The sequence below is a fragment of the Canis lupus genome, chromosome 17 (genome assembly GCF_011100685.1).
Source record: "Canis lupus familiaris isolate Mischka breed German Shepherd chromosome 17, alternate assembly UU_Cfam_GSD_1.0, whole genome shotgun sequence".
NCBI classification, from domain to species: Eukaryota; Metazoa; Chordata; class Mammalia; order Carnivora; family Canidae; genus Canis; species Canis lupus.
This window is the reverse complement of record NC_049238.1, coordinates 63,572,984-63,598,063: the sequence shown is the minus strand read 5'-3', so window position 1 is coordinate 63,598,063 and position 25,080 is coordinate 63,572,984. Positions and strand designations below refer to the sequence as shown.

The window sequence follows — 25,080 nt, the reverse complement described above, 5'->3', positions numbered from 1 at the left end:
CAGAGCCAGGCATGACCTCATCCCTTGCTCTGACACTCCACCCTGCCTGCCCAGGAACCTTGTATTTGCAAACAGGGGGCCAGCCTGGCCAGCAACTTGGGAGAGATGGGACTCTTAGCTCATGGCCAAGACAGGGACCTGGAGAGAAAAACGGGAAGCTGCCACACACACGTTGGAACCTGTGGCCTTTATTCATGCCTTCCACCAAGTACAGCCAGAGGCAAGGTCCCCAACCAAAGCATAAATGCCAGGGACCCGGGGCTCTGGGTGACATACACCCTCCAAGTCCCCTACCCCAGACACTCCTGTGAGCCCAAAGTATATAAAGTGCTGGTGTGTGATGATCCTCTGGGGAAGGCTGAGGGATCAAGAGCCTCACCCCTGGACCAAGGCAACAGGACAAGGGACTTTGCTCTGGAAGGGCAGGGAGGGCCAGCCTACCACCACCCTGGGGTCTGGTGGGGCAGGGGAAACTCAGATGCAGTCCTGGGCTGGAGGGAATGACAAGGAAGCCTTCCTTCAACAAGTGTGGGGCCAGGAAGTGGGGAGCTTCTGCACCCCCATGAAGGGGGGGGGTGAACAGGGGAGGCCTCAGTGGTCTCAGAGAATGGGACAACCCCTCCGGCGCTTATTCTTGCGAACCTGGAGACCCGCCCGAGTGGCCATCTCGAATACCTCCCTCACCCCCTCCTTGGTCTTGGCTGAGCACTCCAGGTAGCCAAAGGCACTGATCCGGTTGGCCATGTCCCGGCCCTCTTCAGATCGCACGGGCTCCTGAGAAGATAGAAGGCCAGAGGTCAAAGGAAGCTGCTGGCTACTTGTAACTCTCCCCCACCTTACCCATAAGTGTAGTAATCAGAACAAATACGTCTTCCAGCTCTCACCTCACAAAGCACTCAAGCCCCAGCCACCCAGGGTGGTTTCTGGGCCAGGACCCAAAAGACTCAAACGCTTACATTAAAAATTGCCTCCACCAGCCCCATACCCCATGGTATGCCCTCCTCCTGCCAGAATGAGTATCTGGCACCTCCTAACGGATCTCCCTTCTCATTTCTTTCCAGTCCATGCTCCGTGCCTGCCAAAATAATCCTAACACACAGGTGTGACCCGGTTTAAGACTGTGCCATAATTATACTTGCAGGGTAGTCCATAGTCCTCATCCCCCTGGCAACTCTCCTTAATAGACATAGTCCTCTGGCCAGAGAGCCACTACCAGGTAAGCCAACTCCCTTGCTCTCCGGGCCTTCCAGCCATGTCCGATGCCTTCCCACCTGCACCTCCCCAGGTATACTCTGATGGCATGACTTTGGCTACCCCAAGCAAAACATCTAGAGTAAGAGGCTGTCTCTGAGGACAGGGATACTCACTCCTTTTAATCGTCCAACCCAAACAGAATGGACAACAGATGAATAGACTAAAATGCCAGGTGACCTTTGATAAATCACTTCATTTGCTGATAATTTCACCAGGTGTGGGACCAGAGACTAAGAGCCCTTCTAGTTACACCGTGGAAGGGAGCAGGAGGCAGACCTCCCCCAGGGAGGTCAGCAGGACAGCAGACCCTGAAGGGTCAGTCCTCCACCCCGCCCCCCCCTTGGAGCCCCACCCACCTGCTTCATCTTGGCCAGCTCTCTCCTGGTGTGCTCATCTTGCCTCAGGTCCTTCTTGTTCCCCACTAGGATGATGGGCACGTTGGGGCAGAAGTGCTTCACCTCTGGGGTCCATTTCTCAGGAATGTTTTCTGCACAGACGTGTCCCAACAGGTGTTGGTGCCTCCACTTAGGCCAGAAAGCCCCCCCCCACCCCCCGCAAGCCCCCTTTTCTCCCCGCAGCTGTCTTAGAGGCTCTTCAACATGACAGTCCCTTTCATGGCTCAAGAGCCCCTCTGATCCTCCCCAGGGCCAGAGTCCCCACCCCATAGTGCAGGGGCAGGAGCCTAATGGCACCTCTCCCCACCCCATCTCTGAAGGTGGCTAAACTGAGCCAAGGAGATCTGCCCCCAGCGGGCTGGTCCCAAGAGCTTCTCAGTGCCCTTCTCCCAATGCCCTCACCCCACCTCACCCAGGCTGTCGGGGCTGTCGATGGAGAAGCACATGAGGATGACATCAGTGTCCGGGTAGGAGAGAGGCCGTAGGCGATCATAGTCTTCCTGCCCAGCCGTGTCCCATAGAGCCAGTTCCACCTGATGCCAAGGGCCAGTGAGTAGCTGGCCTGAGGGTCCCAGGCCCTCCCTTACCACCCAGAGGTCCTCTGAAACCACTGGTCATTTAGGTTCACTCAATATCCATCTACAAAAGCCCTCGCTATGTGCCCGGGACAATGCTCATCACTGTCACACAACATAAACTGGGTGAGTTTCTAGAGATGCTGAGACACAGGTGCTTGATCTTCATGGAGGTCATGAGCCACCGCCTGAGCACCAGGAATGGACCATAAGTCACAAGAACCTCCAAAGGAAGCCTTGTCATTACCCCCATTTTGTAGTCTGGAGTCGGAGGGGGCCCAGATTATGGATGGGATGTGGGGGCGGGGGGCAGAGAACCAGGAGGCATCTCTAAATGTCCTGAAACTACAGTTTCGCTTCCTGACTTATACTGAGTCCAGCAGGGAGACTGGAGCAGGGAAGTGTATGGATGGTGAGGAGGGGCAGCCAAGGGCTGTAGGACTAGGGCGGGGTGGGTTCCCCCGGGGGCACCAGGAGGGGCTCCACGGTCACCTGCTTGCCGTCCACCTCTATGTCCGCGATGTAGTTCTCAAAGACAGTAGGGACATAGACCTCTGGGAACTGATCCTTGCTGAAGACGATGAGGAGGCAGGTCTTCCCACAGGCTCCATCTCCCACAATCACTAGCTTCTTTCTGATCGCAGCCATGGCTGGGGCTGGCAGGAGGGAAGCGGGGGCCGGGTGGGGGCAGGAGGAGAAGCCAGTAAATCCCAAAACATTTCTCTGGGGCCCCCAAGACCTCCTGGAAACTGAAGCCTCCACAAAGGGAGGTTGAGGGCCTTACTCAGGTGTGCGTTCTTGCCAAGGACCAATCGATCAAACAACTGAGCTTGAAGTTTCTAATCTCGGGGGCAGGGCCAGGTGTCCCTGGACAGATTAGAATACAGGGGTGGGAGGTGGAAGGACCACCCACCCAGGGGACAGAAAATAGATTTCTGGTCCAATCCGCCAACTGTGAGATCCTGGACACCTAGAGGGGGGCTCCAGGGTTGGAGCCCCTTCTGGAAGAGCTGGCTTTCACCTGCTATATACCAGGGCTTCAAGTCACACTCTGTTACCAGGATTTTGATACTTTTAAAGTTTAGCAATCACAAGGGCCCTATCATGGACACGTCGGCCCTGGCTCAGAGCAGGTCATGCCCGCCCCGTTGCAGTGAGGAGTCCCTCTCCAGACCACAGGCTGGCACAGCCAACTACCAGGGGACAGGTGGGTAAGAGCAAGTCTGCTGAGCATTTCGGTAAAAACCATCCCCCTCAGTCCCCAGAAGCCTGGGAAGGTAGAGGGTGCGCTTCCATTCTGACAAACGGGAAACAAACCTAGGTGAGGTTAGGACTCGTGTCAAAAAAAAAAAAAAAAAAAGGACTCGTGTGTCAGAGCTGGGGGGGCGGGGGCACACTGGAAGCCAGGCTCCATGACTCTAGGGTCTGTCACCTTTTCTACGGATCACCTCAGAGATGGGAAAGAGAGCCGAGGGAGGGGAAACCCAGGGAGGGCAGTGGCAGCAGCCAGCCAGCCTCCCCGGCCCACCCCACCCCATCCCAGTCCCCAAAGCTAGCCCCAGTCGCACAAAGGAGGCTCAGTCCCCGCGGTGCCCACAGCCCACATTTGGGCAGCCTGCCCTCCTCTCCCCATCCTCCTGGGCCCTGGCGGCAACACTGGGTCACTCAGCCCCAGGCAGGGGACAATGACCATACTGTGGGAGCAACACATCCACCATGGGCCGAGTGACACAATAATCTACTAGGGAATCACCTCCACCCACTCCTGGAACAGCCCCTTCCTCCCCTCTGTCTAGCTCACCCCAAGGCCCTGCCCACCCCTCCCTGTGACTCAGGGCAAGGAGTCAGTTTGCCGAGGTTTCCGTAGGGTCCCAGCCCCAGCACAGCCGAGCGAGCACCAAGCCTCCGCAGCCTCCCAGCCTCCTAGCCCCGGATCTGAGCCTCACTTCCTCCCTCCCTGGGGACAGAAGCTGCTCTCCAGCCAGCTGAGGCTCCCCCAGGTCTGCGGCCTCTGAGGAAGAGAGGGCGGACTTGGAGCCGGGAGGCGGCGAGGCCGTAGGGAAGAAGGAGGGGGCCAGAGGCGGAGCTGGGAGGAGCTCCCAAAACTGAGCAGAAAAGGGCCAGTCCCCACACCAACCAGGCAGCCAGCAGTTAAGGGAGAAAGGGATGGTAACCTGATCTCTGCCCCAAACCGGGCTTTTTCTCTCGGACCCACATCCTGTCAAACTGGGCTGAGCTCCTGGACTCCTCAGACCACCACCACCCCACAGCCCTGGCTTGTCTGCCTTTGAGGAAAGCAAGGAGTCTGAGCCCAAAGCTAGTTCTCTCCAACAGTGGGATCCTGGGTGGCCTCCCTCCACACACACACACACACACACACACACACACACACATACAAGTGGGATGAGAGGAAGTGGATGAGTCAGAGAGAATTTATAGGAATTCAGAGGATACCGCCACACTGTCCCCCCCACAAAGGGGCTCTCCCCCTAGTACCCCAAAAGATAGGCAAGGCACTCACTGTGCCAGCAGGTCCCCTCCAAAGATGGAAACCACCTTCAAAAAGGGAGTTCTCCCTGGAAATTCTGCCCAAGTGATTAACTCCCCCGTACCCAGTCCCGCTAGTTCCATTGGCCCAGCTGGGCGAAAACAGGCTGGGGGCACCTGGGATGGGCAGTGCTGATGAAGGGCAGTCACGTCCACAGTGAGAACCGGTTGCTTAGATGTGAGCAGGCCACTCACTGCCTCCCTGCAGCAGGGCATTTAGGTGGTACCAGATGGTGGGAGGCACAGAGGCCAGAATTCAGGGGCAAGGGCATGCATTAAGTGATCTGGAGCCCCCAGCTCAATCCAAAGACTTTCCCTTCACGCTCTCATTGGGCAAGAAAAGCAGCTGGCTAGGCCAAGCCAGGCCAGGCCAGTAGGCCCAAGGCCAACCTGGCAAGGAAAACAGCTCCCTGTGAAAGGCAGCCCCACAGGAACTGCCCTACTGACCCTCAGAGGGGCAACAGAACCCAACACAGAGGCTGGGATGCAGCCCACCAGCTCCTGGGCCTTCCCTAGGACAAGACGAACCACCCTCTCCCCTCAATCCTGCTCCAAATTTCCAGATGCCTGAGGGTGGGCTGCAGCCTGCAGACCAGCCCTGAGGGCTGGCGAAGAAATCAGATACCACGTCGACTTTCAAGCCAGAAGTGAGGGCAGGACTCAGCGCCGGGTCCTCCGGCCCAAGCCCCGTAGGGCTCCGGGAGTGCCAGGGAGGGAGGGGTCTGGGAGAGAGGAGGTCCTCTTCCGAGGGAGCTGCGCCTCCGGCCTCCCCGGCTCCCGGCTCCCGCCCCAGGACCGCTCGGGAGCCGTCTAGGGGGGCGACCAGACCTCGGCGAGCGGCGGCCGCCCCGGGGTCACACCGCGCCCCGTGCCCGGATTCCCACCTCCGTCCGGATGGGGGCCGGGGCGTCGGGCCGGGGGCTCCGTCGCCGAGACCGGAGTCGCCTCCTGGCTTCTCGCCCGGCGGGGCGGGTTCCGGGAAGCCGGGAAGGGGAGGCCGGAGGCCCCGCGGGGCAGCGGCCGGGCCAAAGCCCCCTCCCCGCCGCGCGCCCGCCCGAGCCGCGGCCGAGCGGACGGAGGCGACGGTGCCCTCCGGGGACGAGTTCCCGGGACGCCCCGCCACCCCGAGCCCCGCCACCCCGAGCCCCGGCCCGGCCCGGTACCTTCCGCTCCGCCGCCTCCAGCTGCGCGGCCAGGGCCAGAGGCTGAGACTGACCCGGGGAGGGGGCCCGCCCTCCTCCAGCGCCGGCGGGGAGGGGAGGGGGGGAGGGGGGGAGGGAGGGAGGGAGGGGCGAGGCGGGCCCCGCAGGGGGCGGGGCCGCGGGGCGGGGGCGGGGCCACGGGGCGGGGCGGGGCCGCGGGCGGGGCCGCGGGCGGGGCCGCGGGCGGGGGCGGGGCCGCGGGGCGGGGCGGCCCTTGGCTCCGGCTGCGCACGGCCCGGCCTGGGGCCGCCGCGGTCCTCCCGGGCTGCGGGGCCGGGGTCGCGGGGGCCGCGCGGCCGCTGACGGAGTGGGCGGGCCCCGAGGGGCCTCGGCTTCCGCCCCGCCTTGCAGCCCCCGGGGGAGTCGGTCTTGGGGAAAGTTGCGGGGCGCTGCGGGGGGGGGCGGGGGGAGGGCCGCTGCTGCCCCCCCGTGGCCGAGCGGCGCCCCGCGCCCGCGCCCACCCCCGGGGCCCCGCCCACCCGGGACGGCCGCTCTCCGCTCGGGAAGTCCTGAGGGGTCGGTTCCGTCCAACATCACGCCCCGCCCCTGGGACTTTTCGGATCCTCTGAGACCCAGGCCACAATCCCCCTCCTTCCCCGCGCTCGGCATTTCCTCGGGTCGGTGACTGTGCACCCCGAAAGGGCACTCCTGGAAGCCTTTCCTGGTCTCAGCCGGGAAGCCACCTTCCGTCTCCCGGGCGCTGCCTCTGTGCCGCTGGGGACCCAGCCGGTCCGACACGTCGCGCTGGGCCCTCATCTCCGTGTCTGTCTACACTTTTCCCGTTCAGGTGGCTGAGGAGGATGAGGATGAGGATGAGGAAGCCTACCAGGATGTTACTAGTTTGTGACCTGTTGGCTACATAGCTCAGCCCTCTTACTACTCATCATGGATCTTTGGGTTAAGCATATCCATCTCCTTTTGCTTGTAAGGATACTGAGGCTCAGACAAGTGGCTTGCCCAAATTTTTGCGATCTGTATGAGACAAGTGAGAGTTCAGTCAGGGCCATCTGGCTCTGGAGCTGGTGCTTTCTCCCTGCTTGTCCTCTACACCCTTCCCACCTGTCCATCCCCACTGCCTGGCACACTGTGTGGCACATCTCACCGTTTTTCAAGAAATATTCTCTGAATGAACGAATGTCAGAAGTCATGTAGCCTTAAAAGCTCTGAAGTGCAGACCACACTTTTGATATAAACGAGTAAGCCGAGGTCCAGAGAAGTTGGGTCCCCAAGCCTCTTCAGGTGCTCAAAAAACATGCACTGAGTGTGGACTGGGAGCTACGAGCTCAGTTCAGATGGATTTCTGTCCTCAAAGACCCTACAGTCCAAATTCAAAAACCAACTTGAAGATAGCAAGTTACGGAACTCTCATTACATGCAACTGACTCTACATGCATGCATAAGCTACTTTAGTCCTTAAAACAACTGTATGAGGTAGCACTGTTACCTCCATTCTGCTGAGAAGCAAATTGAGGCTTGGAGGGGTTGCAGAGCTAGTGGACCTGGACAGCAGGGCTCTACCATACCCATTCCTGATGTAGACAGTTACGTTACAGGAGGCGGTGGCTATACAGGGGGCATGCATGGGCTGTGGGATACCCAGGCCCGAAGGACAAGTGAAGTTTTCCAGATAAGGCGATGTGTAGATGTTAAATGGGTTGGAGGCACAATAGGCCCAAAGAGTTATGGAACCCCTGGGAGGGTGGGGTTGGGGCTGAAAGATGGGGCTGGAAGAGGACGCAGTGGCCCAATCATGAATATCCTTGTATGCCACACTCAAGAGTTGAGTGTTGATTTTGGTCAAGGTGCAGTAGGGAGCCACTGAAATGTTCTCTCAAGGGAATAACCAACTCAGATCCACACTGTAAAAAAGGTCATATTCGGGGATACGGGGTTGTGACCTGGAGACAAGAGTTCGGAGACTAATGTCGTAGTAATAGTAGGGGTGGGGAACAGGTGGACAAGTATCAAATATATTTTGTAATATAGAGTCAACAGCACATAGGGACTGATTCACTTGCTGAGTAAGAGGCAGAAGTCAAAGGTGAGCAACTGCAAGCTTTCTACCTTGGGCTGACAAGCTGGGGCCCATTGATGTGGTGAACCAGGAGGCTCAGGTTTGTAGGGAAGTGATGGACTCCGAAGTATGTTGAGTTGAAGTGTCCATGGGATGTCTAGGAGATGTTCAGGAGACAACTAGGACCTGTGGGCCAAAAGCTCAGGATCTGGGCTGGAAATACCAACTTGGAGAACGCCAGCAGGTGTATGAAGCCACAGAAGCGGTTGAGAGTGCACTGAGTGGGACGAGGGTGGAGAGAAGGAAGGAACCTGGGAGCACTACATTTTTAGGGCTGCTCTGGTATGCCTTCCACCCTCTGAAAGAGCCTTTTGGTTTCTAATCAGAGTAAATCAAGACACACATTTTTATTCATCCGGTTTATTTGCCACTAGCTATAATTTTGGATCTAACTGATATCCCTTCTTCAGTTAAGTTGCCACTAAAGGTCAGGGGGACAACTGCAGAGTTTGGGTTGGCAGACAGTAGGCATGGAGAGGCTAGGATGGTGGTGGGAGGGTCGGGGCTGAGCGCCTCAGGAGTAACTGCCTGGCCCTCCCAGGGGGATGACGAAGACCGAGATGTCATCCCCGGAACCCAGCTTGTTGTTGGGAAGACGCCAGCCACGGTCCCGGGGGGTGCCCCGGGCCCCCAGAACCAGAGCTTGGGCCAGAGCTGTGTACCTGCCAGGAGCACACATGCACGTTCATGTACCAACATGTATATGGGAAGATCAATACACAGGCCCTCATGTGGGCCCCCAAACATTGCTTCCCTTTGCCCCTACCTTCCCCACTGTCATCCCCCCATGGCCATGCAACCCTTACCTGCTGGGGTCATTGGGCTCATAGGCCGACAGCACCCTGTCCACAGTGGCAGCTACCTCACAGTCACTGGTGACATCCCACAGCCCATCGGTGCCCAGGACTAGCACATCATCTGGGCAGTGCTCGTACTGTGTCAGGTCATACACTCGCACCTGGTGGGGAGCAGAGAGTGGAGAAGGAGCCTGGGGACAAAGGGACCCTGGGAGAAAGCCAGCCTGGGGCCACCAGAGGAGGGAAGGGATGGTTGAGGAAGCCCCCCTACGGCTCACCTCAGGGAAGCAGGAGAGGAAGGGCTTGATGGGTAGAGTGGAGCTGCAGACTTTGAGGTTGTGGTCTCCCAAGCCCCGGGTCACCCCAATGGTGGCCATCACTCGAGCCTGAAGGGAAGGAGTGTGGGTGCTGCCCCGGCCCTCTCCCAGGCTCTGAAGCTGTGGACCCTCCCACCCCAACCCTCGGATAGAACATCCACCTCCCTAGACAAGTTGTGGTGGGTCCTCCTGCCCTCTCCCTCCTCTACCATGGAGTTTACCTTTTTGCCCTCCCCACAGACCAGAGGAAACCTGAGATCTTCCAGCTCGATCTTTTTGTAGGCCCTGGGGGAAGGGGGGAGTAGAGGAGGAATCACCCAGGCATCCAAAGGCCCTCTCCCTGAGGACCTATGCTCCTCATACATGCCCCTAAAGAGGAACACATCCCCCCAACCCCCAGTCTGGCCCAGTCTCCAGCTTCCTGTGGCTGGTAAGGGCCTGGCTGTGTTGCCATGGGAACGGGCCCCAGCTCAGAGGGAAGTGTTACCAGCCAGTCATGTTCTGGTCCCTGTACAGCATCCTCTGCCCCAGCTCCTTGGGCTGAATTCTCCGGGGAAACTCCAGGTGGGTGAACTCACCGCCTAGCAGCTCCGGTTTCAGGAAGCCCTGGGGTTGGGGGTGGCCAGACAGAGCAGAGGGCCGCGGGCATCAGGCTCCTGGCATGGCCTGGCCTAGAGACCGCATGAACTGCAGCAGGACCGCAAATGAGGGGCAGTGCCCTGCACTGTTCTCATGCTAATAAGGTACCGGAACTCATCCAACCTCATGGCCGCCCTTAGGGAAGGGGCTGTGGATGTGAATTAGCAAAACATCTGAAGGCCAGACAATCAGCAAAGGACTCGGACCAGGATTCAACCCCAGACAGCGCAGCTCGGGAGTCAGCCCTGCACGGCACTGAACCACGCTACCCCTCAGAGGCCTTTGCTACTTCCCTTCTCCACCTCTAACTCCACTTCCTTCCTTAGCTGGGGCCATGGTGGGAGCACCGGAGAGGGGCGCACACTCCTTCTTGCTCTGCAGTCCACTGGCCCGGCTGGGCCATCATGTGGAGAGCAGAGCAGCCTTTCCAGTGAGCGGCCAGTAAGGAGCTGTGTGTGTGGAGGTGGGGACATAGGCTAAAGGGAACCACCAAGAGTCGATGAAGAATGGGCCTTGGGGGGGGTAGTGCCTACTTACAAGCAGCTGAAGGCGCTGGCGCTCAGTCTCCGGGGTGAACTCCTGGGACATTGGAATGATTTCACCATTCCGGACAATGATGGCTCTGCCCAGAGGAAGAAAACGTTTGGGCTGGGCTCTCCTCAGACTCCTTGTGGAGAATTCCAGAAAGACCAGGCCTTCCCCATTAAGACTCTATCTTGGGGGTCCTCACTCAGACCTTGGGCTTTCTCATTCAAACCCTCATCTTGCCTCTCTGCCGTGGCTATTTCAGGCCCTTCCTTGTGTCTGTGACCCCTCCTGACACCCTCCCTCTGTCCAGTTTTTTATTTTTTGACACCCACCACCTCATTCTCTTCTCCTCCCCCATCTCAGAGAGTGTGACCCCCTGTAGGCATTCTCATACACCTCCTCCCCATACCTGCTGTCACCTGCATTGGCCACATACACCTTGCCTAGCAAGTAGACCACTACCAGTGCACAGCAGCCCCCCTCTGCTTGGTGGCCACGCCGCTCCTTGGCCATCTGCTCATCCTGCATGTGAGGAAGGGTCAAAGGGGGGGGGGGGAGTGGGGAAGAGGTTTTAGGCACACAACCTCCACCCCCATCTGCAGAAGTAAACTTGCCCAGCCAAGCCACACTGGAGGAGAGGAAGGAAGACATGAATCTGACTCCCCCTTCCTTCCCCTGGGAACCAATCTCTGCTCAGGCCCTCAAAGATGTGGGTTCTCAGGGCCCCTTAGGCCACTTGATTCCCATACAGAGTTGACCAGAGTATCTGCCTAGGAGGCCCTTGCTCCGGAGAGTCACCCACTCTCACTCACCATGAACTGGAAGGCATTCTCAATGGCCCCCACTACCAGACTCTCATGGGTCACTTCCTTCTGTGAAGACCAGCAGGACTGGGGACCAACCAAGTGAGAAGAATCAGAGGAACCTGGGGCTCCTGGGGTAGATGGGAGGCAGAGGGGAGGTGGCGAGGGGTCCTGGAGTATCTCTACTAGGTCCTTTAGCTGCTCCTGGATGTGGCGATGCAGGAGCTTGGAGGCCATTTCAGCAGCTCCGCCCCCTGCATGCCCATCAAACAGGCCCCAGTAGTAGAAGCAGAGTCCCTGGTGGAGGAAAAGTGGGAGATGAATGAGGGAGTATGTGTGTATGTATGCGAGTGTGTGTTTTATGTAAGGAGAAAAGCAAGACTGGGCAACCATATAAACATCAGAGAGGAGGTCAGAGTTTGATATGAAAGGTGAATCAGATTTATTCACTCATTTATCAAGGGCCTATTATGAGTCAGAAAGTAAAGCATCAAAAACGCCAAGCTCCAAGGATAAAAGATACAAAAATCAACATTGGCAGTTAATTAAGTCATCCATAAATACGGGACTACCTAAGTTCTAAGTGGCAAACTGAACAAATTTTATACTGACAGTCTAAGTGGTCAATGCCATTTCCATGCCAGAAGTAGAAAGCCAGCGAGTTAGGAGTTAGGTTGGCTGTCTTCGTTTTCAAACTGAATGCCTACAATAGGGGGAATCGGTGTCCCCAGTCTCCGGAGGCTAGGGGAAGGGGTAGGGGCTTACCTGACCTCGGCTTGGCTCCCTAGGTGCCCCTGAAACACTCCTCCGACCTTCCACATACACCACTTCACAACAGGCCTGGTCCTCATTGTGCCGGCTTTTGCCAGCGTTGATGACCCTGCCAGGCCAGAGTGACCACATCAGGTTGGACACCAGACCAGGTCCTGGAATAACCCTCACCTTAGACACACACACCCTCTCTAGCCCGCCAGCCAAACTGAGAAAGGTCACAGCCACCTGGGATCCAGGCCAGGAAGAGGTGGAGAAGGGAGGCAGTCCAAGGCACAAGGAGTAACGTCTGGGTGTCCGGCCCCACCACCTCACAGGAAGGCCCACGGTGGCAGGTGCCTGCCTCCACTCCCCCATCCCTGGCAAAGGGTGCTCCCCCGGGCTGCTGGGGAAGGAGCTGGCTGGACAGGGACCTTGGAAGGTCTCCCTGCCCTGCTTGCCAAGATCCCACATCCCACCCTGAAGCCTGCTAATCAACTTTTCTAGTGCCTGGTCATGGCGCCCCACCCTCATGGGCACACACACCCACCTTTATCTTAAAATCATCCAGTGAAAGTTTCTGCTGCTTTGGCAGTGAGGAAGTGCTCCAGCCCATATAGGGAAACAGGAATTGAAATAGGGTAGGGGTGGAAGCCCACCCGGACTGCGCAGGAGCCGCATAACCACCAACTCTCCCCGAATAGCTCAAGGAGCTGGTGGTGGGGCCTCGGGTCTACTGGCCGCCACTCAGCGACCTCAGCGCCCCCGACTCCCTCAGTGCTCTGCTCTCCCAGTAGAGACATTAACCCCGTGGCCAGGCTGGGAGCCAGCCGGCTGCTCCCGCCGCTGCGGCCGGGGGTCCGCGCCGTGGCCCGGCCAGGGCAAGGCCCGCCCGCCGAGGGACATTCAAAAGGGGACCCGTCTGCTTCCCCGGGCGGCCCCCTCCCCCGCCCCCGGGGAAGCCGGAGGCCGCCTGGTGTCGCGGGCTATTTCTGGGTGTGGAGGGGGAGGGGAACGGTACGAGGGACAGAAACTGGGGCGCTAGGGTCGGGAAGCCCAGGAGCGAGTCTTTGCAGCCTCCACCTCCTCTATTAGAAGCGCACCCCCCTCCACGGGGCCCTCCGCCCTCCGGTCTCTGGAAGGGAACTGGGTCCGGGGGCGGCGCTGGGGAGGGTCAAGGAGCTGGAAGGTCCTCAGGAAAACCGCGCCGAGCGAGAAGGGGCTGGGAGGGGGTGCGGCCCGAAGCCCGGAGGATAGCGGAGGTCCCGGGAGAAGGGAGCTCCCCGCGCCGCGCGCCGCCAGGGGCACGCGTCCCGGCGCCGGGGATGCCCAGCCGGGGAAGAGGCTGGGGGCTGGGGGTCCCATCCTGCCTACGGTGTTCCCGGGGGCGCTCACTCGGCGTAGCCCGTGCTCCAGGGCAGGCGACGGCCGGTGTCCGGGGGGCTTTGCACAGCCCGGCCAGCGTGGTCGTCGGCGCGTCGCAGCCCCCCTGGGCTCAGCTGCAGAAAGGTCGGTCGGGAGAAGCTCGCTCGAGCCTCTGCTGTCTTCGCCGGCGCCGCGCTCCCGCTCCCGCTCCCGCTCCCCGCCCTCGCCGGAGGGCTCCTGGGCGCTTCTGGAGGCGCGGCGGACGGCGCGGAGCGCGCGCTGGGCAGGTCTGGGGACTTGGGGCGCGGAGGCGGGGCGCCCCCGGAGCTCACCAGGTGCGCCACGGCCGAGCGCACCCGGTGGAGCATGCTGCCTCCCCGCCCCGCCCTCGGCCGTGGCCCCGCCCCGAGGACGGCCCCGCCCCCTGGGGAGCGCGGTGGGCGGCGCTCGCTGCCGCGGGCTCCCCCCGGCCATTGGCTCCGGGAAGGCAGGGCGGGGCCCGGCGAAACTTCCTCCCGCTCGGGGCCGCCCCCGGCCCCGCCCCTCGGGCTCCCCGCCGGCTGCGTCCCGGCTCCCACTCGGCTCCGCCTTAGCCTCTTTGGGGAAGTGGGGTCCGCTATGGCGGGAAGGGGATGGAGGCCAGGACTCCTATTTCGGCCGCGGAGGAGACGACACATCAGCTGGAACTTCCCCTTTGTGACGGGGCAGATGCTTGTAGCGGCGGCCTGCCCGGAGGGTGATGGAGCTGTTGACCTCAAGGCGAAAGCAGTGGCTTCCGCGACCGCTGGGTGTGAAGCCCCCGGTGTGACCCCACCTCTGGCTGGGGCTGCTGCAGTGAGGGTGAGCGTGAAGGCGAGCGGGCAGGCGCTGGGTGTGTTGCGCGGCCGCTGACCCCGCGGGCTGGAGCCGACCGTCCGCAATCAGAGCTGGGGGGTTCCCCGGGCTCCCGACGGCGCTGGGCCCCTGACGGCCACCTCCAGGCCTGCGAGGGCGGTTGCCGCCGACTCCACCTTCCTTCTCAGCACCCAAGTGCCCCCCACCTTTAGACCTCCTCTGACCACAGCAACGACTTACCGGATAGTGGGGCCGCTACAAAGCACTTGCCATATAGTGGACCATTTTATATCAAACAGCAGCCCTTCAAGCTGGGTTTTATTAGGTTCTTTTCACCCATCACGCGTCTGTCATTTTACAGGACTTGCCTCAAGAGGTCGCACAGTCGATGAGAGACTCACATCTGTGCCAGTCCCCGGACGCCCGAACTCGGTTGTGATGAACAAAGCTGATTTGTCGGGATCGTGGAGAAAGGGTTAAAGGGAGGTGAATGGGGCAGCCCCGGTGGCTCAGAGGTTTAGCACCGCCTTCAGCCCAGGGCCTGATCCTGGAGATCCGGGATCGAGTCCCACATCAGGGCTCCCTGCATGGAGCCTGCTTCTCCCTCTGGCCTGTGTCTCTGCCTCTCTCTCATTCTGTGTCTCTCATAAATAAATAAATAAAATCTTTAAAAAAAAAAAAAAAGGGAGGTGAATGGCAGAGAGAGGCCTGGGGGTGGGGGTGGGGGTGGGGGTGGGGTTCTACTTCTTCCACCTTTCTCCTCCTCCTCTTCAGGCAGAGGCTGAACAAAGACCTGTAGGGCACCGCCAGGGGGAGGCAGAGACCAGACTAAGCGCCTGCGTGTAAGGGAAACGTGGTCCTCACTGAATGCCCAAGAGCCCTGATGAGAGAATTGATCAGTAGATCTCCAGAGACATCTCCTACCCCATGCACTGTCCAAATACAGACAAGGCCCTGTGGCCTTAAAGCAAGTCGGGGTAGCCCTCAAGAATCACTGGCATGGAGTCCATGGTCGGGACTCTGTCTCTGGGCTCTGTGGGCAGAATGCTTCCTGAACATAACCCTTTTGTTCCTGAGCTAAAGTATGCCCACAGAAGGGGTAGCTTTCCTAGCAGTTTCCAAATAAAAATCTCATAATGGTGGGACACCTGGGCGGCTCAGCAGTTCAGTGTCTGCCTTTGGCTCAGGATGTGATGTGGGGTCCTGCATGGGGCTCCCTGCGGGAAGTCTGCTTCTCCCTCTGCCTGTGTCTCTGCCTCTTTCTCTGTGTCTCTCATGAATAAACAAATAAAATATTTTTAAAAAAATCTCATAATGGTCATTCGGGTCTTTAAATTTGCTGTAATTATACCTACACTCTCGGCAGAGACAGCCAGAAAAATAGAAGTAACAAGAAAAGTAAAATCAGACGCAAATCATGTAGAGTGGCAAAGGCAAATGGAAGTAAAGAACATGCTGCTGCTATGGGTATTTCTTTCTTATTTGTGAAAAACTGGAATCAGCTTTCAGATAAATGGCATAAACAACAGCAGCAAGCAAAGACTGATGAAAAAATATAACATCCTGGCTATTATTATTCAGTGTTTCTGGGGCAGTTGGCTTGCCACTTCTCTGTGTCACCTTGCTCCTTAATACTTGCTCTTCACAGCACCCACCATGGTGTGGCTGCAAATAAGCCACAGAACCAGGACATAGAGAACCCTAGATCCAGCACCAGGTGGCCAGGGGGAATGTCATTGGTGCCCTTGAGCTCCGGAACATTGCCCCCCTACCTAAATCCTAAGGCTCTCCTGTCTCTGAACATCATACCTCTGATTCCTGGCATCATCACACCTCCTCCATCCTCTGACTGCTCCAGAATCTGGTAAGAAAATCATCACTTTACTTATCCCTGAGGTAGCAGAAAGTGGGAAGGAAAAGGGGGTGTGGTAGGAAGTCAGACTTGGGAGATAGTCTTCTCTGCTGAGAACTGAGACTGCTCTGTGCCTGACCCTGACAGGGGTGTGTGTGGCCTTAGCCAGGGAGGGGTCAGAACAGACCCCTTTAACCTAGGCCACATTCAGTGGCTCAGAGTTCAGAAGCAGACTTTTCACCCTTACCTCTACCCACCCCACTTCTCCAATCCCAAAGCCCTCTTAACTAAGAGGAATGTCCTTCCTCCTGAGAGACAAATTCACAGGCCATCTCTCTCTCCCATTTTTCTAATGCTTCCACTTCCAAAATCTTACCCTGTAAAAATTATAAAATTGCAATTATATTGCAACTCATATAATGAAGATACTGGGTCTCAAGTTTGGTTCTCAGGTTGGGTGGGTTCATAGCCATCATCCACAGGGACCAGTCATCAGCCTATCGGGGGTCCTCCTGCCTGCTTTGGCCTTTACCCTCATACTTCCTCTAGTCCTTCCTGCCCCTGGTGACACCACTCCTAGGGCAGAGATTCTTTGCTCTTTCCTCCTGGATTTTAACATTTTCACATCTAGAAGTGAATCTAGAAGTGCATTGTCTGATATAATTTTGTATGACGATGGGAATGTTCTATGTCTTTTCAATACAGTAGTCCGTAGCTCCGTGTGGCTATTGAGGAGCATTAGAAATGTGGCAAGTGCAAATACGAAACAACCTTTAGATTTTAATTTAATTGATTAATTTTTTGAAAGATTGTATTTATTTATTTGAGAGAGCACAGGAGCAGAGGGAGAGAGAGTAGCAGACCCCCTTTACAGAGAGGCAACCTGACGCCGGGCTCCATCCCAGGACTCCCAGGACCCTGGGATCATGACCTGAGCCACCCCAGATTTTATTTAATTTATGTTTAAATAACCACATATGATTAGTGGCTATCCTACTGGATAGTGCAATTCTAGAATCTTCAAGACTCAAAACCCCTTGGGGTCTTGGTCATTCCCCCTCATACACAAGCCCGCTCCCACCCTGGAAGCCACGAGACGGGGAGTTTTGTTGTTGTTGTTTAAGATTTATTATTTATTTATTTATTTATTTATTTATTTATTTATTTATTTATGAGAGAGAGAGAGGCAGAGACAGAGGAGGAGGGGGATGCAGGCTCCAAGCCAGGAGCCTGTCGATTCCGGGACCCCAGGATCGTGCCCTGGGCCAAAGGCAGGCGCTAAACCGCTGAGCCACCAGGGATCCCCGAGACGGGGAGTTTTGAGAGGGATGTCTTTGGGTTACCCCGGCCCGCACCAGGGAGAGGTTCACCCGGACGGGACCGCGGACAGCGCGGCGGGACAGGGGGGGACGCGGGAGGGGCGAGGCGGGGAGGCGCGGCGGGGGGGCCGTGAGGGCGCGGAGGGGCGGGTCCCCGCGCTCTTCTTGCCTCGGCCGCCAGGGGCCGCTGCGCGGGTCTGTGCCCGCCCGCCCTGCAGAGCGCTGGGCGCGGAGCCGGGAGCGGTCCGGGAGGGGGCGGCAGCGCGGGGCCGGCGGGCGGGGGAGCGCGGGGAGCGGGGGCGCGGGGAGCGGGGAGCGGGGGCGCGGGCGGCCCGGAGGCGGCGGCGGCTGCGCGCTCTGGGCTGCGGGCGGGAGCCTCGGGGGGACCCCGCTGAGCCTTGCGGAGCTGGCGGGGCGGGCCCGGAAGGGACCGTGATGCGGGTTTGGCCAAGGCCCGGGGCTCAGGGACGCCGCACCTCGGCGAGGGCCCCGGGGCTCCTGACGCGACAGCACCCGAGCCCGCCGCTCCCGCCTGAGGCCCGCCCGTCGGAGTCTCTGCGCCGGACTCAGGCCCGTGGGCACCGCCGGGCGGGATGGAGCGCGGGGCTCCGGGCTCTGGCTGGGAGCGGAGCGGGCCGCGGGGGGCCGAGCGGAGGCCGGCGGACGTCAAGTCCTAGCGGTGCGCGTCCTCAGCTCCACGCCGCGCGCTGGCTGCGACCCGGCCTCCCCGTTCCTTGCATCTGGGGTCGGGGAAAACAGGCTGGGAAACTGAGGCAGGAGTGTGGAAACCCAGAACAAGCCTCAGAAGCTTCCGTCTCCCCCTTATCCCTGAGGGAGGGAATAGCATTCCAGAAGACTCAGCCCAAAAGCACATCCCCCGTCTTTTGGGTCTCGGGGTTCCTGGGAGAGTTGGGTTGGAGGATGCGGCAACTCAGGAAAGCGATGCGGATTGCCTGGGAGAAGACAAAGCTGTATGTGACATGATCAGAATGAAGGTTCCTGAAGGAGACAGGGCTCTCCTCCGAGATGCGTACTTGGAAAAGAGACCCATTCAGAAGGCCTGGAAGGTCCTGCTGCTGAAACACATCTGTCTCTAGGGTATTGGCACCACTTCCTCCATAGGCCCCTCAGGGCCCCATCGTCCTTCCTACCTAGTCATCTCCGCCTCCCCGTGGAGGCCGAGGGAGGGGAGGTTGTAGAGAGAAATGGAGAGGCTTGTGGGCTGGGGCTCCTGGGGCTAGAGCCTGGGAGGCACCCCATTCTAACCCTCTGGATTGGAAATGGGGGTGAGGGCGGTCGAGTTAACCCAGAGCTGCCCTCGAGTCCAGGATGCAGGTGCAGTGGGGAGAGGAGGTGGAGGCAAAAGAATTCAAGACCTCCAGGTATTTTCCAGGGGCTTCTTGGAGCAGTAGAGTGTCAGATCCTGCTCAGGAGCCTTCCCAGGCCTTCAGCTCCCTCCCAAGACCAGAGAAATGACAGCAGTTGATCCTAGACACCTCCCTACCATGGGGACAGGTGAACCCCCAGGCTCCTCTTCTCAGACTAGCTGCCCCGAGCGAGCGGTCCTGGAGTCTGAGGATCCCTGCAAATTCCCAAGGCAGAGGAGAGACATTGCCCTGGGGCCCTGAATCTTGAGGAGTAGCTTTAGAATTGGGCTCTACTTCAGTGCCACTGCTCGTCCTCACCTCCTGCACAGCTATGGGCTCCCTCTGTCCCTTGCAAAGCCCCCAAAAATCTTTCCTACTTGTTTAGGTGGAGTGAGTCTGAGGCCTGTGGATGAATGGATCAGGAGCTGAAAGATCCCCAAAAAGGTGAGCCAGGAGACAGTTGAAGTGGGGGATGGTGGAAGGGTGATGGTGGTGACAGAGATCAAGCACTCTATCCTAGGTCCCGGCATTTGGTTTGGCCTTTGGAGTCCCCAGGACTGTTCTGACACCTGTGAGGCTCCAGCGATGTGCCAGGGGGCCAGCAGTGCAGCAGAGGGGTGGTCCAGACTTCTCTGCCCCGGCAGCCCCCTGCTGCTCTATGCCTCTGCTTCCCGGGGATCCCCTCCATTTCTGGCTCTAGCTCTGGAGATAAATGGGAAGCCCGGCCCATCAAGGATAGGGGAAGAGAAAAGAGGAGAAGCCAAAGTGGTGCAGCAGGAATAGGACAGGCTTCTGGGCTCTAGGCTCGGCCCCCCACGTGCTGCCTGGCCTGGTGCAGTCATCTGACTTCTATTAGCCCTGGTGTCATTTCTTCTTTTTTAAATTTAAATTTGTTGAATTCCCGCACTCTCCCCCCCCCCCCCCCGCCCCCATAAAAAAGCAATAGGGAGAAAGATAAGTCTTCCTTCTACCTCCATCTCTCAGCCAACCAGTTCTCCTTAGTGGCAATCAGCATTACTAGGTTTCTTTGGTACATTTTCCAGAGCTAGCTTATGCATATTTAAGCAACATATATAATCCCTCCCTTTTATGCATTTTATAGGCATCATCCTGCACTTTGGTTCCCCTCACCCCACGGTGAATTATCGTTGAGATCACTGTATGCCTCAGTACATAAAGTGTTTCCTCATTCTGTTTTACAGCTGCCTGGATGTAGCTGCATTCGTACAGATGCTCCACAAATGTATTTAGCCAGACCTGTACTGATGCTTGTTTAGGTTGTGTCCAGGCTTTTAGAGTATCAGTTTGCTCATCTGTCAAAGAGGTACAAGTAATCCTACTTTGTAGGACAGTTGTGAAGGCTGCAAGAGCATATACATGAAGTACCTGGGGTCAAATGCTGAAAAAAAATGGGAGTCAAGCCGTACTGTTCCTCCTGTGGCACAGCCCTCCCAGGGACCATGTCTGGTCCATCTGTCAAGACCTGTCCCCACAAAGCTGTCCATACTTTTCCCAGCTGGACACTCTCCCTGCACCCTTTCCTACGACAGCAATTGTATACGGAGTGTGTGCCAGGCTAAGAGCGGCCTAGGGGTGAGGTGTGCATCCTGCAGGAGCTGAGAAGCTCCTGCTCAGAGGTGACCAGGCTGTGTGCTTCTGTCCACAGGATGCATGAGAGGACCTCTCAGAACAGGTGCTTTACTTGGCCTGGCTGTGGACCCTCCTCGCATCAGCTTCCTTGCAGCCGCCAACTCCCACAGGTCTGGGGGGTGGCAGAGTGTGTGGCAGGGTTTCTCGGGATCCCCAAGACATGGGCACCACTGCACCCTATTCATTCCATAGCGGGCAGATCTTCAAGGCAGAGTAAATGCAGATTCTAGGGTGCCTGCCTCCTCTTTTTCTTTTTTCTTTTAAAGATTTTATTTATTTATTTGAGATAGAGTGTAAGAGAAAGCACAAGCAGGGGAGAGGGACAGAGGGCAAGGGAGAGGCGGATCCCCCGCTGAGTGGGGAGCCTGATGATGATGCTGGGCTCAATCCCAGGACATGGAGATCACGACCTGAACCGCAGGCAGCAGCGGCTTAACCCGCTGAACCACCCAGGCATCCCCACCTGCTCTGTTTTTCATCCAGGAAAATCTGCTGTGATTTTCCTCCTGGGATGGCTAAAGCTTGTGTAAGCAGATAATCCATGTTAAGTGCCCAGGGCCCTTACCCTGACCCCGAGGAAGCCAGAGGAAGTGAGGGCTGGTGGAGAACCCTACCTTTCTTCTGCCCAAAGGCCAGGCTCTGCCAAAGACGGATGACCATGGCCTCACTGGGAGAGAGGACAGACAGGGATGTGGAAGGAGCAGGACGGTTTCGCGTGTGTTTCCTCCTCCCCTGCAGCTGCAACTCTCTGAAACACCCTTGCCCTTGGCTGGGAGAGGTCCTGCCAATAAGCAGGGCAGGTAGGAGGGAGCAGGGTTGCGGTCCTGGGCCGGGCCTCTGATCTTGTCCGGCCTCCTCAGTCCTTGTGAAGCAGGACACCTGTGAGGTGATCACCACTCATCGCTGCTGCAACCAGAACCAGGTTGAGGAGCACTCCCAGACTGTCAGATGCCCCCGCTTTTCTGGCCAGGTGGCTGGCACCACGCGGGCAAAGCCGTCCTGCGTGGATGGTGAGCGTGAGTGAGAGTCGGGGACCCAGTGGGGAAGGCCCTGTCACAGGGCTAAGGCCTATCTAACACCGCACTATCTGCTCCGGATGTGATCTCCTACCATCCCAGGGCTTTCGTGGTCAGTCTCATGCTGGGTGAGCTCTGCGGGGAGGACAGTGGATGGGGGCATCCCCACTTCACGGAGAAGGAGAGGCCCTGTTCCACGCCTGCCCTCCCCCTTGTCGGCATTCCATGCCCAGCGCTCCACAGATGCACCCCATCACTCACACCCACCCTCCCAGACTCGCCATCAGATGTGACCTCTTCACCTGTCTCCCCAGGCCTCTCACACACACCTTCCTCTCCTTCTCCTAGGGCCTTGACAGAGACACACACTGTCACTCACACACACCCCACCCCCGCCCCAGATCCCGCCCATGCTCCCAAGCTTGAACTCACATGGCAGGGCTATCACTTGTGCTCACACGTGTGCCTGCTTCACACTCCTGTGTGGACCCCTGTGCGCTCGCTCTCCTACACCGAGTGGGTATGGTGAAGGCTGTGCCTCTCTGCTAGTGTGTGGCGGCTCAGCCCCAGGGTTCCTTGGAGGCCTTCCCCTGCCTTCATCCTGTGCTGTCTTTGGTGACATGTATGGGTCAGTGGGATTGATCCTGGTATGGTGTGTGCCCCCACATCAGCCGAGGACTGCCTTCCCGGGCAGCCCCAAATGCGGGAAAACAGGGACACGCAGGGCTCAGAGCCAGCGATGTGCAAGCGTGCACTTCCTTCTGCACGGACTTGCCACCCTTGGCCGCATGCTGCCCTCACCACCTGCTGCTCCCACAGTCTTATCATCCTGCAGAAGTGGTGGTGTCACATGGAGCCCTGCCTGCCAGGGGAAGACTGTAAGATGCTCCCAGATCTGTCAGGATGGAGCTGCAGCAGTGGACACAGAGTAAAAACCACCAAGGTATTCAGCAATGACCACCTCCTCCCGCCCCACTCTTCCCCCTTCACGTGGGGTGGAACCCGGAGGGCCCAGGAGACCCGTGTCCCAGGGTGACATCCGTGAGCTCTGTGGGCACACCCTCTGGACAGTCTTGACTAGGGGCTGGAGGTAGGGCGTCGGGGTTTGGGAAGGAGAGAAGTAAAGATGAAAAGGAGGGATTGAGAAAACTCATTCAGAAGAACATCAAAATATCAAAGCATAGCACAAAATAATTAGAAGAAATTGGATGCCACACCCAAAACAGTTGATTTTTTTGTCCTTTGTGGAGGAGATTGAATGTAGCCCCCCATCGACATTTGGAAGACCTGTGAAGCCAGTTTTGATGGCTTCTGGCTTCTTTAGATTCTAGCGTGAGGGTCTGCAAAAAGGCCCAGGGGCTGAATCTGGCCCACTGACTGTTTTTGCAAATAAAGTTTTATTGGAACGTAACTGTACTCATTTGTTATTATCTATGCTACTTCCCTGCTGAGACAACAGCTGAGTCATTGCAAAGAGACCATATAGCCCACAAGGCCTAAAACATTTACCAGCAGACCTAGTGTTTGGAAAATGATAACTCTATGCTGTATTTCTAGGTTTGGGATTTCTTGGAGGCTGTGCCTGTGTCCCCTTTAATCCTTTCCAGTGCCACTGGTGAGACCTAACCACCAAGGAGATGAAGACATAAAGAGTAAGAGGCCAAGAAAAAGACTTGAAGAAGAAGAATGCTTAATATGTTCTCACACCCCAGATTAGCTCAGTTCATATTTTCTAAGTTCATGGAACTCCTACTTTTAAGCACCAGGAAAGTGGGATGCCTGGGTGGCTCAGTTGGTTAAGCATCTGCCTTTGGCTCAGGTCCTGATCCCAGGGTCTTGGGATGGGGCCTGGTGTCATCAAACTCCCTGCTCAGTGGGGAGTCTGCCTCTCCCTCTCCCTCTGCCCCTCCTCCTCCCTCAGCTCATGCTCTCTCTATCACTATCAAATAAATAAATAAAATATTTTTAAAAATAAACACAAGGAAAGTAACTGCGTGTGTACCTTTGAGTAAAGATGTAACTCTGTATACACATGTGCTCGTGTTTCTGTGCATCTGTGGATTTGAGTATCTCCATGCCCACAAACAAGGCAGATAGTCACAATGTATAAAAACTACATTAGCACAGAGACTGACTAATTAAGACAGATGCCAGCCGGTACGTCAGGCCAGTTGGCTACATGTGGCTCAGCACACGACTGCACGCTCCCACTCCACTAGCTGTGGCTTAGATAGACTTTAGAACAGGATAGAGCCTATTTCTCTCTTCCCCCAGTGTGAACAGCTTAGCTGGTTCCCAACTTCCTTGGACTTGGGATTTGTCACTGAGTGTGGGTTGTGGATCTGGGTGTGTGCATGGGCACAGAAGCTACTGGGCTCCAATGGCTGCAAACATTCTATTAGGAATAAACATGTAGACATAATGCCTTACATGAGGGTACAAACTCCTTTTCAGTCTGGCTTAGGGAGAGAGGATTCCAACCATTTCAAAGGCCAGATTAATCCACATGTTTGGCAATCCACTATTACCTCTATTACTGAATATCTACCTGTGTCAAGCACAGCGCTAGGCTCTTTATATAGGTAATAGTATGTTAAATGGGACTTTTCCCAAAATTTGGGCAGAGGCCCCAAAGCTCAGGAAAAGAAAGATAGATATCAACTATTCTTAACTACTCCCATATTCTATTTTATTTATTTATTTATTTATTTTTTATTGGTGTTCAATTTACTAACATACAGAATAACACCCAGTGCCCGTCACCCATTCACTCCCACCCCCCGCCCTCCTCCCCTTCTACCACCCCTAGTTCGTTTCCCAGAGTTAGCAGTCTTTACGTTCTGTCTCCCTTTCTGATATTTCCCACACATTTCTTCTCCCTTCCCTTATATTCCCTTTCACTATTATTTATATTCCCCAAATGAATGAGAACATATAATGTTTGTCCTTCTCCGACTGACTTACTTCACTCAGCATCATACCCTCCAGTTCCATCCACGTTGAAGCAAATGGTTACTCCCATATTCTAAATCAAGATGGTAGACTATTCTTGCAGATTGGTAAGTGGGGTGATCAATAGTTCATTACTCACGTCCAGACTGTAGAAGAGAGTTCAAACAGAAAAACAGGTGGTAGTGAAGATCTGTCTGGAGAGGGCTGCCACTCCTCCTTCCCCCAGCCAAGGGGAAGGTCTAGGTGTTGATTCTTTCTTACTATACCCTCCTTAGCAGAATTGCAGAAAAGAATGCCAAGAGCTTGACTTGAATCAGTGGGACAGTGAGGTACAGAGGGACTCAGGCCTAAAAAATGATCTGAAGGCCAGTGGCTATGGTCAGCTTGCTGGCCTGGATAGTGAGCCCAGAGAACTCTCTTGGGAGCAAGCTGCACATCCAGAGTTTAGTGGAGCACAGATGTTTGTATATTTTCTAAGGGTCTATGCCTGACAAGGCTGCCTGGAAGGGAGTGGTGGCCCCAGCTAGCGAAAGACTGCCACAAGTCCTAGGACTGAGAGGGAGTCATTAGATGGCCAGTGGGAAGAGGTAGTGTCCATGTCAAGAGACTTGTAAGTGGGACACACCCAGCAACAGGGCATCTTCCAGGAAACCCATAACAATGTTCCAGAAGACAATGCCCAAATCCTGAGACAGAAAAAAAGACTTAGAGAAACTCATACACATAAAATAATTTGCTCACTATCAGGCAGCTAATACATGGTATGTGGTGGTTTGTACCGTGTTGATTTGAGTAAGCTGAAATTATATTTCCCTGAATTCTCTTCCATGCAGGGTTCTAGATT

The 25,080-nt window shown here is 56.8% G+C and overlaps 3 protein-coding genes across 3 annotated transcripts; 1 reads left to right on the top strand and 2 right to left on the bottom strand.

Moving 5' to 3' along the window:
- Positions 1 to 168: 168 nt before the first annotated feature.
- RHOC (ras homolog family member C) lies at positions 169 to 6,043 on the bottom strand. Its single transcript, XM_038562364.1, has 5 exons — positions 5,935 to 6,043; positions 2,717 to 2,880; positions 2,062 to 2,182; positions 1,611 to 1,741; positions 169 to 774 (listed from the first exon to the last, which is right to left on the bottom strand). The coding sequence occupies exons 2-5, from the start codon at positions 2,870 to 2,872 to the stop codon at positions 601 to 603; spliced, it is 582 nt and encodes a 193-aa protein (XP_038418292.1). The 5' UTR covers positions 2,873 to 2,880; positions 5,935 to 6,043; the 3' UTR covers positions 169 to 600.
- A 2,346-nt stretch (positions 6,044 to 8,389) lies between these two features.
- On the bottom strand, positions 8,390 to 13,629 carry PPM1J (protein phosphatase, Mg2+/Mn2+ dependent 1J). The gene is made up of 10 exons (XM_038562341.1): positions 13,277 to 13,629; positions 11,897 to 12,011; positions 11,141 to 11,428; positions 10,738 to 10,850; positions 10,338 to 10,422; positions 9,649 to 9,767; positions 9,383 to 9,446; positions 9,123 to 9,230; positions 8,854 to 9,005; positions 8,390 to 8,709 (listed from the first exon to the last, which is right to left on the bottom strand). Exons 1-10 carry the CDS (start codon positions 13,612 to 13,614, stop codon positions 8,562 to 8,564), a joined length of 1,530 nt encoding a protein of 509 aa, XP_038418269.1. The 5' UTR covers positions 13,615 to 13,629; the 3' UTR covers positions 8,390 to 8,561.
- A 4,611-nt stretch (positions 13,630 to 18,240) lies between these two features.
- On the top strand, positions 18,241 to 22,554 carry TAFA3 (TAFA chemokine like family member 3). The gene is made up of 4 exons (XM_038562422.1): positions 18,241 to 18,318; positions 20,312 to 20,378; positions 21,129 to 21,288; positions 22,104 to 22,554. Exons 1-4 carry the CDS (start codon positions 18,241 to 18,243, stop codon positions 22,318 to 22,320), a joined length of 522 nt encoding a protein of 173 aa, XP_038418350.1. The 3' UTR covers positions 22,321 to 22,554.
- Positions 22,555 to 25,080: the final 2,526 nt, after the last annotated feature.